The sequence below is a fragment of the Schistosoma mansoni genome, chromosome 2 (assembly GCF_000237925.1).
Source record: "Schistosoma mansoni strain Puerto Rico chromosome 2, complete genome".
NCBI classification, from domain to species: domain Eukaryota; kingdom Metazoa; phylum Platyhelminthes; class Trematoda; order Strigeidida; family Schistosomatidae; genus Schistosoma; species Schistosoma mansoni.
In genome coordinates this window covers 30,941,792-30,953,655 of record NC_031496.1, presented here as the reverse complement: position 1 = coordinate 30,953,655, position 11,864 = coordinate 30,941,792, and the positions used below count along the sequence as shown (strand labels likewise).

Genomic DNA, 11,864 nt, shown 5'->3' with positions numbered 1-11,864 from the left:
GGAGCATCGTGAGGAGATGCAGTCCCATGGTAGTCGGTGACCAACGATTGATTCATACGCCGTTTTTTACCTCAGGATCTTGTAGCCCATGCGCACCATTGGTTTGGAATGAGGGTTTTCCAACTCCCCTAGATGGACTTTCCGTGTCCATCAACCCGGTTAAAGCGCCGGATATTCGCTTTTCGTCCTCTCAATTTCGTAAACAATAGTAATGCGACGAGAAGACAATGAGTAGGACTTCCCTGGCAGACGCTATATACGCATGGCCATTTGATAGCATTTGGAGAGGGAGAGTGTACTCTCCCCACTCTCAGCCGTTCCAGGGCATTTGGGGGCCATACTGGGGCAAGGATTAGACAAAAATGGCATTATTCCAAGATTAATCAATTCACAAAACCTACTTGATCCATATCCAAGAATAGAAGTTAATTATATTTATTGTAAATGTAACTAAATAAAAATTTTTTTTTTCACAAATCAAAATCAATAAAACAAGAAGAAAAAAAACAAAAGAAGAAATTGTGATAAAAAATAAAGAGAAAAACATCATTTCTATGGAACAGTCTTCCACCTTATCCCAAGTCATGATGATGTTTGTTTTAATTTTACCGAAAATTGAACATTAAAATGAATATGAAGATTAATTTTGTTTTTTTTTACATCATCATGGATATACAGATTGTAAACCGTTCTACTACTGATACTATTACTATGGCAACAAACATTAGACAAAGGAATAGGAAAAAAGGGATAAAATGAAGTAGTATACAAGATTGTTTGTGTATACGATGGACGAGTTATACCTTTATAACAACCACAACAACAACAACAGTTTCTTATTTTCATTGTGTAAACAAACCATTTCTCATCTAAATAAAGACAGAACAAATATTGATGCAGAATAACATGAATTCATTATATTTCATGGTTTCTCATCAGCTGCTTACAACCAAATCTGCATTAGAGTTTTAGTATTGGGGTAATAAATAGTATGGAACAATGGACATAATTGAATGTAAAGGATTGGAATGACAAAAGGTTATCAATGATAACTATATATATATATATATGTGCAAGGAAAGGTCAGAGGTTAGAATGAAGGATGCATAAAGGGTGGGTGGTGTAACTGATGAGAAACCACGACATATAATGAATTCATATTATTCTGCATCAATATTTGTTCTATCTTTATTTCAATTCATAAAGGGGGGGGAACTAATTGCATGACATTTCTCATCGGTATTACGTCATAGATATAAGGGCACAAAAAGAAAAACAAGTTACGTAATGAAGTAAACATTTTGAGCAAAAGTAAAATTATTTACAAATAATATGCATTGGATGTGTACTGTACATGAAATAATTCCTATTTTTTTTAAAAAAAAATAAATCAATAAAAACAAACTTATGAAGAAAGAGGTACTTGATTTATATTGATGAATTAAGATTTTGATGTAACTACAAATCTTCTCCGAAAAGATTACCCAAGACAGAGTTGAATGGAGAATGCTGATGGACGGCGTATGCTCCTCTCCACGAGGGGTAACAGACGTAAGTAAGTAAGTAAGTAAGTAAGTAAGTAAGTAAGTACAAATCTTCTTCATCATGACAAATAGGGGATTTCTGCTTTGACCATTTTGTACTAATATTCAATGGTATAAAAATATGTATTTTTGTATGTAGATTGTTCATCAATATCATTTTCCTTAGTAACTATAATTTGATTTTTTTGTTTTTCTAACATTTGTTTCCGAGCATTACGGATACGTTGTTGAATGGTTATATGTAAGTCAATAGATTTTTTATTATTTTTGTTGGCTCCAGACAATTTCTTTAATTCAACAATAGATAGATATATGAAAAAGAAATATTGATTCACTATTATTAAATCATCTATCTAATGGTTATTATTAAAAAGAGAAAATAAAAAAGAAATTTTTTTAAAAAAAATATAATATTCTTCGAGTTAGTCACTTATCTCGTAGTTAAGTATTTACTAACACTTGTCACCCCTTTTGGGAGGAGCATAAGTTACCCACCAGTATTCACTATTGAACTCTGTCCTGAACAATCCTTTTCAGTTGTTATTCATCCTCTTCATATTTCATTCGCTTTTCAGATGCAATGTAATCATTGTTCTTCCTCTTTCCCGTTTACCTTTAGGTTTTCAAGTTAGAGCTTGTCTAGCGATGTAGTTTGGTGATTTCCATAATGTATTTCCTATCCACCTCCAATATCTTTTTCTAAGTTCCTCTTCGTTTGGAATCTCATTTCTTCTCTCACACAGTAGGCCGTTGTTAATGATATCCGACCAACAGACACTCTCTATCTTACATAACCAATTGTTTAGAAATACCTATACTCTTTCGATGTTGGTTGTGATAGTCCTCCAAGTTTCAACTTTGTACAATAAAACTGTCTCGACGTTCGTATTGAAGATTATGACTTTGATATTGGTTGAAAGACAGTCGTTTTGAGTTCCATATGTTCTTCAATTCTAGGAATGTGGTCCTTGCTTTGCCAATCCCCGCCTTCACGTCTGCATCAGATCCTCCTTGTTCATCGATGATGCTGTCCAGATACGTGAATTTTTTTTGCCTCTTCTAGAGTTTCTCCATCAATTTTGATTGTGTTGGTGTTCTCTGTGTTGTATTTGAGGATGTTGCTTTTTCCCTTGTGTATGTTAAGGCCTACTGATACAGAGACTGTTGCTACACTAGTTTTCTTCATTCGCATTTGTTGATGTGTATGAGATAGAATAGCCAAGTCACCTGTGAATTCCAAATCATCTAGTTGTATTCAATCCGTTTATTGTATTCTATACTTCTCCTCAGATGTGGGGGTGTTCATGATCCTAGTTAACAACACCGAAAATGAATATTTTACCTAAAATCTTAACCTTAACAAGTTATAGAGGAATAGAATCAACATTCCTTGCATTGTCTATTTACTTTTTATTCTACCACTTCTTTTTGTGTAAATTGACACAAACAATGACAGAATTCTGTAAGTACCTTTAATAACTATGTTGCATTAAGTCAGCTATATTGACATGTAGGCAATAAATGATGTGATTTTTGGAAAACTGGTTGTGTTTAATGATTTTTACTTCTTATTTGTTTCGCTTGGAAAAAATTCTCCAGTGTTTTTTAAATGTTAGGAATAGATTTAAAATGAGTTTTTATAATTCTATTTTACGATTATTCAATGATTTTTAAGATGTCTCTTCCACGTTTCATAGAAAGAGCTGATATCCTATAGAGGTAAATCCTAAATTATCATCACAAGGGGTGTTTTTGTGGAGATTTAGTATTTTTCATAGTTGAAAGCGTGAGTCAATTGAAGCTAGACCACTAGGGAAAATCTTTAAGCACTGGACGGCCGTTTCGTCCTATTCTGTTACTACTCAGTTAAGTGCTCTGGAGCGAGACTGGTACGTCCTAGGTTCGAATTTCGCAAGGCGGGATCGTGGATGCGCACTGCCGAGGAATCCCACAATAGGACGAAACGGTCGTTCAGTGCTTCCAGGTTTTCCATGGTGGTTTAGCTTCAATTAACTCACGCTTTCAACTATGAAAAATTCTAAATTGTTTTCTATCTTCATTCTCTAGTGAAAAAAGATAAAAACTGTCGAGAAATTTATGTTTATTTAAGTGATTTGTATTGTAGAGATACAACATCTCTTTGAACCTATCAGCAAAGGATGTTATTAACGTGTTCTAGAAAAGAATACAAGTAAATCATAACATGATGCTGGAAACGATCCTCAGATGTAAACGATTTTATGTTGACTTTCAAATTTCCTGAAAATTTCATTCTAAATTACTTTTCCTAGATAGAAGAAGATGCGGCTAGCTAATATTAGATCACTCTTAATCTAAAATAAAATTGCCCGAATAGATTAAGGTATCTCAGTCCATATTCATACGACAAGTGGTCAAGACCTTTGATCCACGCTTAGTTGACTTATCATTCTTTTTGGATTGTTGGCGGCCTGTTTAAACATTTGGGTTACCTGTTCCTGTCATCTAGATATTTCAACAAGTTATCTAATTTCGTTTCTTTTAATACATCATTATGCCTATTAATCGCACAACCTATTCAAGTGCGTTTCTGAAAAGTTTAAGACCTTTCGCTGTAAAGGTTACAGAAGGCCTAATCAGAGATATCGTGGTTGCTAGCAATATGCAGCGAGAAGAATGTACATTATCCATATATCGATTGACTGGGCTGCTAACTTCTAACTGGCGATCACTCAATATTTATCGTCAGGAAGGACGAAGAAGTAAGAAATGGAAACTTGTTGAAGTACTTTGTGCTGAGAATTCTATATTGTACCAAAAATATAATATTGAATAAAGCTAATAATAATAACCAGTTGAAGTGTCCGAGACATAAAGATTTTCTACCAAGAACGTATATTTATCGATAAAGGTCTGATTTATACTCCTGAAACGAATGTTCTAACTAGATGTCGATTACTATTATCATCGTTTATTCCCAAGCAACAAATGCACACATTGTAGATAACCTACCTTTTTATATGATGTTATATTTGTTTGTTTAGTAGAAGTCTTCTTATATTCTTTCTTCATATATGAAGAATTAATAAACTCAGATGAACAACTAGGTAGATCACTAAGGGATTCTTTAATAAGTATTTGTAATTCATCACGAAAATCATTTGAAATCCAATTAACTAATATTGGAAATTGTGTTTCTAATCGCTTATATTGTAATAATATTAAATTCCAATAACCTTCTAAATCACTTTTTAATGGAATGTATTCAATTGACTGTTGTTTCTTTATATTTGAATTAGCTTCTAAGTAAACTTTGCATAATTTACGCAACATTGTAAGATTTCCATTAATTAACATTTGTATATGACCAATACCTGTCAATAATTCATCATTATCTAAAAGAAAATAATTAAAAATTTATAATAAAGTTGATTAGTTATAATGAAGATAGTAACTGGTATGAACTGTTCAAAGTTGCTCAGATAAATCCAATATATGATAAAATATATAACAAAGAATCATAGGAAGAATACACTATTATTGATAAGAGTTGATTGTTTAACAGGATAAAGTGGCGCGCATCCTATTTGGGACTCGTCAGCTAGATATACCTGCATCTCAGAGTTGATGTTCACTCTAGGACTCTAGCTCAGTACTTTTCGTTTCAAACATCATCGCGTTATCCACTCAGCTACTGAGTCCTGATAGCCACTTATGTGAAATGGATTAAATTGGATAAATATATTTTAAAATAAACCATATCATTCATTAAATTCACTTGGAATTATTTGGTTGAATCTTCCCATTGACATTGAGGACTTCAATTGATCAGTCTCGTATTGGCCATATGTGCACACTATGGGTTCGAGTCTCAGAATGAACATCAACTCTGAGATACAGGTGCATCCAGCTGGCGAGTCCCAAATAGGACGAAACGTGCGTCCTGGATTCCACTGCTAGCCACTGTCCATCTTTGCTTATATATCATTCATTATTTCAAACTATCAACTACGAATACCAAAGTGACCTAATAAGAGAGTAAATACCTTTTAACATAAATCAGTCCGGTAGTTAATCACTTTACTATTATCGTTTCTCGGTCTACTAATTTGTAGTTTTCTTCCAACTCTCTATTATTATCTGTCAGCATTATTTATTGGGTTAGATGAGCGATTAAGTATGTCATATATAAATCGTATGAAAGTTCGTAGGACTGAAAATAATCTCTATTTTTTCGTATTTAATTACTTGACATCACAGTGGAAGTTTTATTTTATTAATTAACTGTAGTAAGAATTTTATACTAAATGAGTTTTTTTCAACAGTTGAGATCATAAAGCTAGACCACCATGGAAAACATGGGAGCACTAGAGGTTAAGCGCTCGCGCGCAAGAGTGATAAGTCCTAGGTTCGAATTTCGTGAGGCAGGATCGTGGATGCGCACTGCCGAGGAGTCCCACAATAGGACGAAACGGTCGTTCAGTGCTTCCAGGTTTTCCATGGTGGTCTAGCTTCAACTGATTCACGATCTCAACTGTTAAAATTACTGAAATCTCCACAAGACCCCTTCTGATATAAATGAGTTTTGTTAGAAAGAACATAAATTCGGTTCATTTGTAAAACAATTGTAAAGAAACTAGCATGGAACTGAAAAACAATACAACAATAAGAGTAATTAAATCAAGACATGTTAAATGATATAAACTTACTATCATGTAAATGGAAGACTATTGAATGGAATTAATTGTGGTGGATAACTCGTTGATTTAATTCATCAAATATATAGAGTTCAGATCAATGATTGATCATAAATGACTTTTGAACAAGAGTATAAAAATTTTATGATAACTGACGTATTATATATGTATGGGGAAATACTAGTAGCTTGTGAAAATCTCCTACTCTTCAAGTCAACGTTTTCATAGTTAAAGAAGAACAGAGAGAATGGCTGATAAGTATACTTGCCTCTTTGTTAGTAGACAACTATCTCTCCTTAGTCATAATTAACCCGAGTAAACAAAGCCTACGCGAGCTTTCCAAATCTGTGCCGACATTCTATTAGATATAAACCTATTAGGGTTGATAAGACTTCCAAGATAACTGACATAATCAGTGAGTTTAACTACCTCATTTTAGGACTTTATGTGGATCAGTTTTGATGCAATATTTGATATTTTAATGTATAGAAACATCTTGAGCCCCAAGGCGATGAAATTACTAGATTACGAATTCAATTATAAGTATTACAAATAATGACAAGGATTTAATTCATTAGGAATAAAATCCAACCAAATTATTTTTTTAATACCTATACTAGTATCTAATTTGAATGTACCATATACTAAGCTATTTCTGTTAACTGTAAAAATTTACTTCTCTATCCATAAATTACTGCTGAGAAGACCCTCACTAGGACGAAGCAGCCGTCGTGTACTCTCAGGTTTTTAATAATAGTCTAACTTCAATTGACCCATGAACTCAATTCTTAAATTACAATAATACCTACAAAACCCTCTTTCATGGAAAAAGAAAAACAATGAAACTTTAGATGGAAAATAATTCTTATGAGAAGGGTTTTTTTGGAGATTTAGTATTTTCATAGTTGAAATCATGAGTCAATTGAAGCTAGACCACTAGGGAAAACCTGGAAGCACTGGATGGCCGTTTCGTTCTATTGTGGGACTCCTCAGTAGCAGTGCACATCCACGATCCCGCACTCTCGAGATTCGAGCCCAGGACCTACCAGTCTCGCGCCAGAGTACTTAACCGGTAGACCACTAAGCAGGCATCCGATGGTGGTGTTTATGTCTAACTCCAACAAATCCACGAAGTTGAGCAACCGTTCACCAATTGTCTTCAGTGAGTTACCATCTCACAAAAGACCCGCTCGAACTCCACTGGTCACTGCTTCTCACTAGAACCCCTGAATTTACCTCCCGAAGTCAGTCACTAGTGAGCATATGATTATTATTATTATCATAAGGGGTTATGTGGAGATTTCAGTATTTTCATATTTGAAAGCGTGAGTCAATTGAAGCTAGACCACCAGATAAAACCTGGAAGCACTGGATGGCCGTTTCGTCTTATCGTGGGACTCCTCAGCAGTGCGCATCCACAACCTCACCACGCGAGATTCGAACCCAGGACCTACCAGCTCGTGCCAGAGCATTTAACCGATAGACCACTGAGCCGGCATCCGATGGTGCTTCAATTGATTCACGCTTTCAACTATGAAAATTACTATATGTAAAATGTATTATAAGATTTACACTTACTTAAGTTTTCATTTGTTGAATCTAATAGATCATCATTTATAGGGTGATTATTCTGATCAACCATCCCTTTTGCTAAATTAATCACATTCATTAATTGACATTCAAATGTTTGTGCATATTTCAATAGATTCATTACATAATCTCTATCATTATTTATTGATAATTCTAAATGAGTAGTATTAATTTCAGAATTTTTAATACATTCAAATGGATTATCATTATTATGTACAATATCTGAATGATTATATAATTCATTTGAAGAAGATGAAAGCCTCTTCATAGATTCATCAATTTCATCGAATCTCGTTGATCCAGATAGTGTTGAACAGAATAATGTTGACAAGTTATCCGACGGTGTATTATTATTATTACTGGCAGTGGTAGTAGTAGTAGTAGTAGTACTCGTATCTTGATTTGTTAATGATTGTTCATTTTCAAACAAAGTTGTAAGTTCTTCTTTCTTTCTCAATTGAATACAGTCCATTTCATTAGTTTTAGATATTACTGTTGACAGTTTATTATGGCATCGAATATTAACTGGTAACAATACGTTTAATGGTTGTTTTAATTTAGCTGATTTAGCTTTTATAGCCAAAGCAGTATTTCTACGTTTTATAGGTGGTGTTTTAGATTTAATAGCTGATACAATATTATAGGAATTCTTCTTCTTCTTCTTCTTTTGTTCATGTATATCATCTATTCCAAAGTTTATCAATAATTGATCCGAATCATTATTAGAATGATACTGATTATTCTTATCAGTAGTATCTTGATTTATACTAAATTTATCAGATAAAATTATTAAATCATCTTTACTATATTGGTTACTATGTTGTTGTTGGTGTTGTTGTTGTTTAATAAACATATCACCATGATCATTATTCAATATTATCAATTTTTCAACAGATTGTCTTGGATCATTCTGTTAAAATGAAACAAAAAAAACAAAAAAAATTTTTTTTAAAGGAATTTATTATTGTCTGATTTAGATGATGAACAATTTGTTTCAATAAAGTATTGAAGGGAAATTTTAGATTGGATTTCCTTTCCTTATTCAATCGGTCATGTTATGATTATCCTTTTCATAATCAAAAAATGAGATGACAATTTATAGTTGGAATATGTAGGATTTTTCGGGTTTTTTTTTACTTTACCAGACAATACATGTTGCTAAGGAAAGATGTTTACCTTATATAATAATAATAATAATAATAGTAATAATAATAACCAAATGGTGTTTACAGTTAGCCTATCAATGGTTAGTTATTGAAATCAGTTTTTTTGCAATAAATAGCCATTTATGAATATACACTTGAAAATCTGTGAAATAGTTTTATAGTGTAGTGAATGAATAGTTAGCTAGGGAAGATCTACAATCACGCATTGATTCCCTTTTTTCTTCTCTTCATTTCAATCTTCTTAACCTTCTCCTTACAGACACTCTATTTCCAACTGGTTTTATATATTACTCATATCTGTAAACCTAACTACTATACACCATAATAGAACAATATTTATAAGGAATTAGCATAAAACTAGCAACATAATGTCCGTAAACTGGTAACACATTCAAACCTTTTCTTTCTCGTTATTTCTTTCTAAATCTCTGTGTGCATAAATGAGACATTTGAAATACGAAAAATAAACATGTATTCATTTGAATAATTTAACACTAATATAAAGCAATTAGTCCCATTAAATTCACTTAGTATTGTTTGTTTGAATCTTCCCATTGATGCTTGGGATTGCAACTGGTCAGTTAGTGAATAACGCGATTGCGTTTGAAGCGAAAAGTACTGGGTTCGAGTCCCAGAGTGAACATCAACATTCTGAGATGGAGTTACATCCAGCTGACGAGTCCGAAATGGGACGAAGTGGAGCGCGTCCTGGATTCCACTGCTAGCCACTATCCATCTTTGCTTATAATTAGTCCCTTTGATAAATTTCGATAGTGTAATAAGAAGATGAAGATTATCAGAACTATGTGATGAGATATTACCGCAATATATTTCGAACAATCTGATCACACATTATATACTTAGTGAGATGGTCTGTAATTTTCGTGTCAAATACATTTGATTGTACCCACTCGTGTTCTCATTCACTAAAATTCTACCATAATTTAAACTTGTGTGTTTGTCAAAATACAATAGTTATAAATAGTTTTCTGTACTATATTTTGACACTGTTTTAGGGAATAAACTTCCTACTTACTAGTCTTCTGTCTTCTCTCTTGCAACGTTGCGGGTTCGATCGTTCAAGTAGTCTAGTAGTACGCGGTATAGTAAGAAATCAAAGCTCTAGATATAGCAATCAGGAAACTGATTTTGTTTACGTATGCTTCGCATGAAACCATATTTGTAAAATATTTGGGTTACAAGATTATTGTCTATGTAGATTTATAGCAGACGGATGGAAATGAACGGATGGTACTGCTTAATTATATAGTTATTATTTTTGCATTGCTAAATGTTCATCAAGTATATATGTCGAATTTGTTTACGAACTTATTGATTGTTGGTTTGATCCACATTGAAAAGATGCAGACTATTTGGTTGGGTCTCTGGTGAAAGTTACGATTGATGGTTATAGTCATTTAACGACATGGTGGTTACTGAGCCACTGTGTCTTAGAAGTATTCATTCCTCCTCCATTGAATCTTGAAATCCAGTCTTTCTTTATTCAAACATATTTCTACATCGTTTTGAATAATGTTTGGAATGTTTAGTTTTTCTAATTATCCCTGATACAACTATTAGTTCAGCTTCTTACCGTTATGTATCTGATTAATTCCGTCCTATCTTAGTGATAGAATATGACCTAATTGGGATAACGAAAACTTGTACAAGGCTCCATGTTGATTATAACTTTCTAACTATAATACTAAAGGATTGACTATAAAGGTTATGTATGACTAGGTAATAAAGAGTATGATCAAAACAAGATGTCACAATTTAGAAGAACTTTCATAAAAAGTGAAATCTGAGATCAATAATTAGTGTCTTTTTGGTCAAGAAATATCAGTTTGTTAACCAAATGTCATTGTTTAAATGATGAAACTATTTTACTCATAAACGTTATAATAACTGTTTGTTTGTTTTGTCAAAGAAATAAACTAAGTAAGGCAGTTTTGTATTAATAGTTTACTTCATTGTAAGAATTAACCTTGAGGAACTTTCAATGTTTCAAGTCATTTGGAAGCCAGTTGGAAAATGAGTCATGGGAATTGAAAGCTTAACATGTGACTAAAATCTTTTATGTCAAGGCAATCCTTCTCAATACACAAAAAGCAATTAAGAATACAGGCAAAATAATTATGTATTATAATCGACATTATTTTTGAGCTGAAAGTATGTGTAACCAACTGATATTGGTAGTCCAGTGCTTCCAGGTTTTCCATGGTGGTCTAGCTTTAATGGACTCATGATTTCAACTATGAAAAATATTGAAATCTTCACAAAACCCTTTCTGATGATATTGGTAATCTTCAGAATGTTGAATAGTAACTGATGGTGATTAAAAGTTGTCAATTAATTATTTATGCCTAAACATGATAATGTGAGAAGTAATTCAACATCACTACATACATTACATGCATATCATCCCATTTACGTTACTAAATAAAACTTTCCAAATAGTTAGATAGTAGCTAATGAGTACCAAACAGAATATAAAGCATGCTCTGAATTTTACTACTAACTACTATGGACATTTATGAAAGTAATTATAAGTACATGGTAATATTTAGATGATTGACTAAGGAAGCATATACGTTACAAGAAAATGATTGATCCTAGTCGTAAACATCAATGACAGGAAGAAACGAACTTTCAGAGAAGGAAAGTTTGTATGTTTGTTTATTCTCAAAAAACATATTCGAATGGAACATTAAATTTGTCCATATATTCAAAACGTTTTATCACTGATTAAGTAGTTTATTCCTAGCTATTTAAAATGTAAGTCTATAGTCTTGATAATATCAGTGTACTTACTTACTTACTCGCTTACTATTCATCAAACGTTAATTGATCATAGATTTATCATTTCCAATAATATTATGACTGAT

General features: G+C 32.6%; 1 protein-coding gene across 1 annotated transcript in view; it reads right to left on the bottom strand.

Moving 5' to 3' along the window:
- Positions 1 to 1,642: 1,642 nt before the first annotated feature.
- The window catches only part of Smp_147800 (Lmp3-like protein), a gene marked incomplete at both ends in the record, with an annotated part of 66,009 nt that continues 55,787 nt past the window's right edge, over positions 1,643 to 11,864 (bottom strand). The window contains 4 exons of the mRNA XM_018796358.1: positions 1,643 to 1,831; positions 4,701 to 4,918; positions 7,799 to 8,169; positions 8,239 to 8,437. Coding sequence (XP_018650579.1) covers positions 1,643 to 1,831; positions 4,701 to 4,918; positions 7,799 to 8,169; positions 8,239 to 8,437 — 977 coding nt within the window. The remainder of the gene's footprint in view (positions 1,832 to 4,700; positions 4,919 to 7,798; positions 8,170 to 8,238; positions 8,438 to 11,864) is intronic.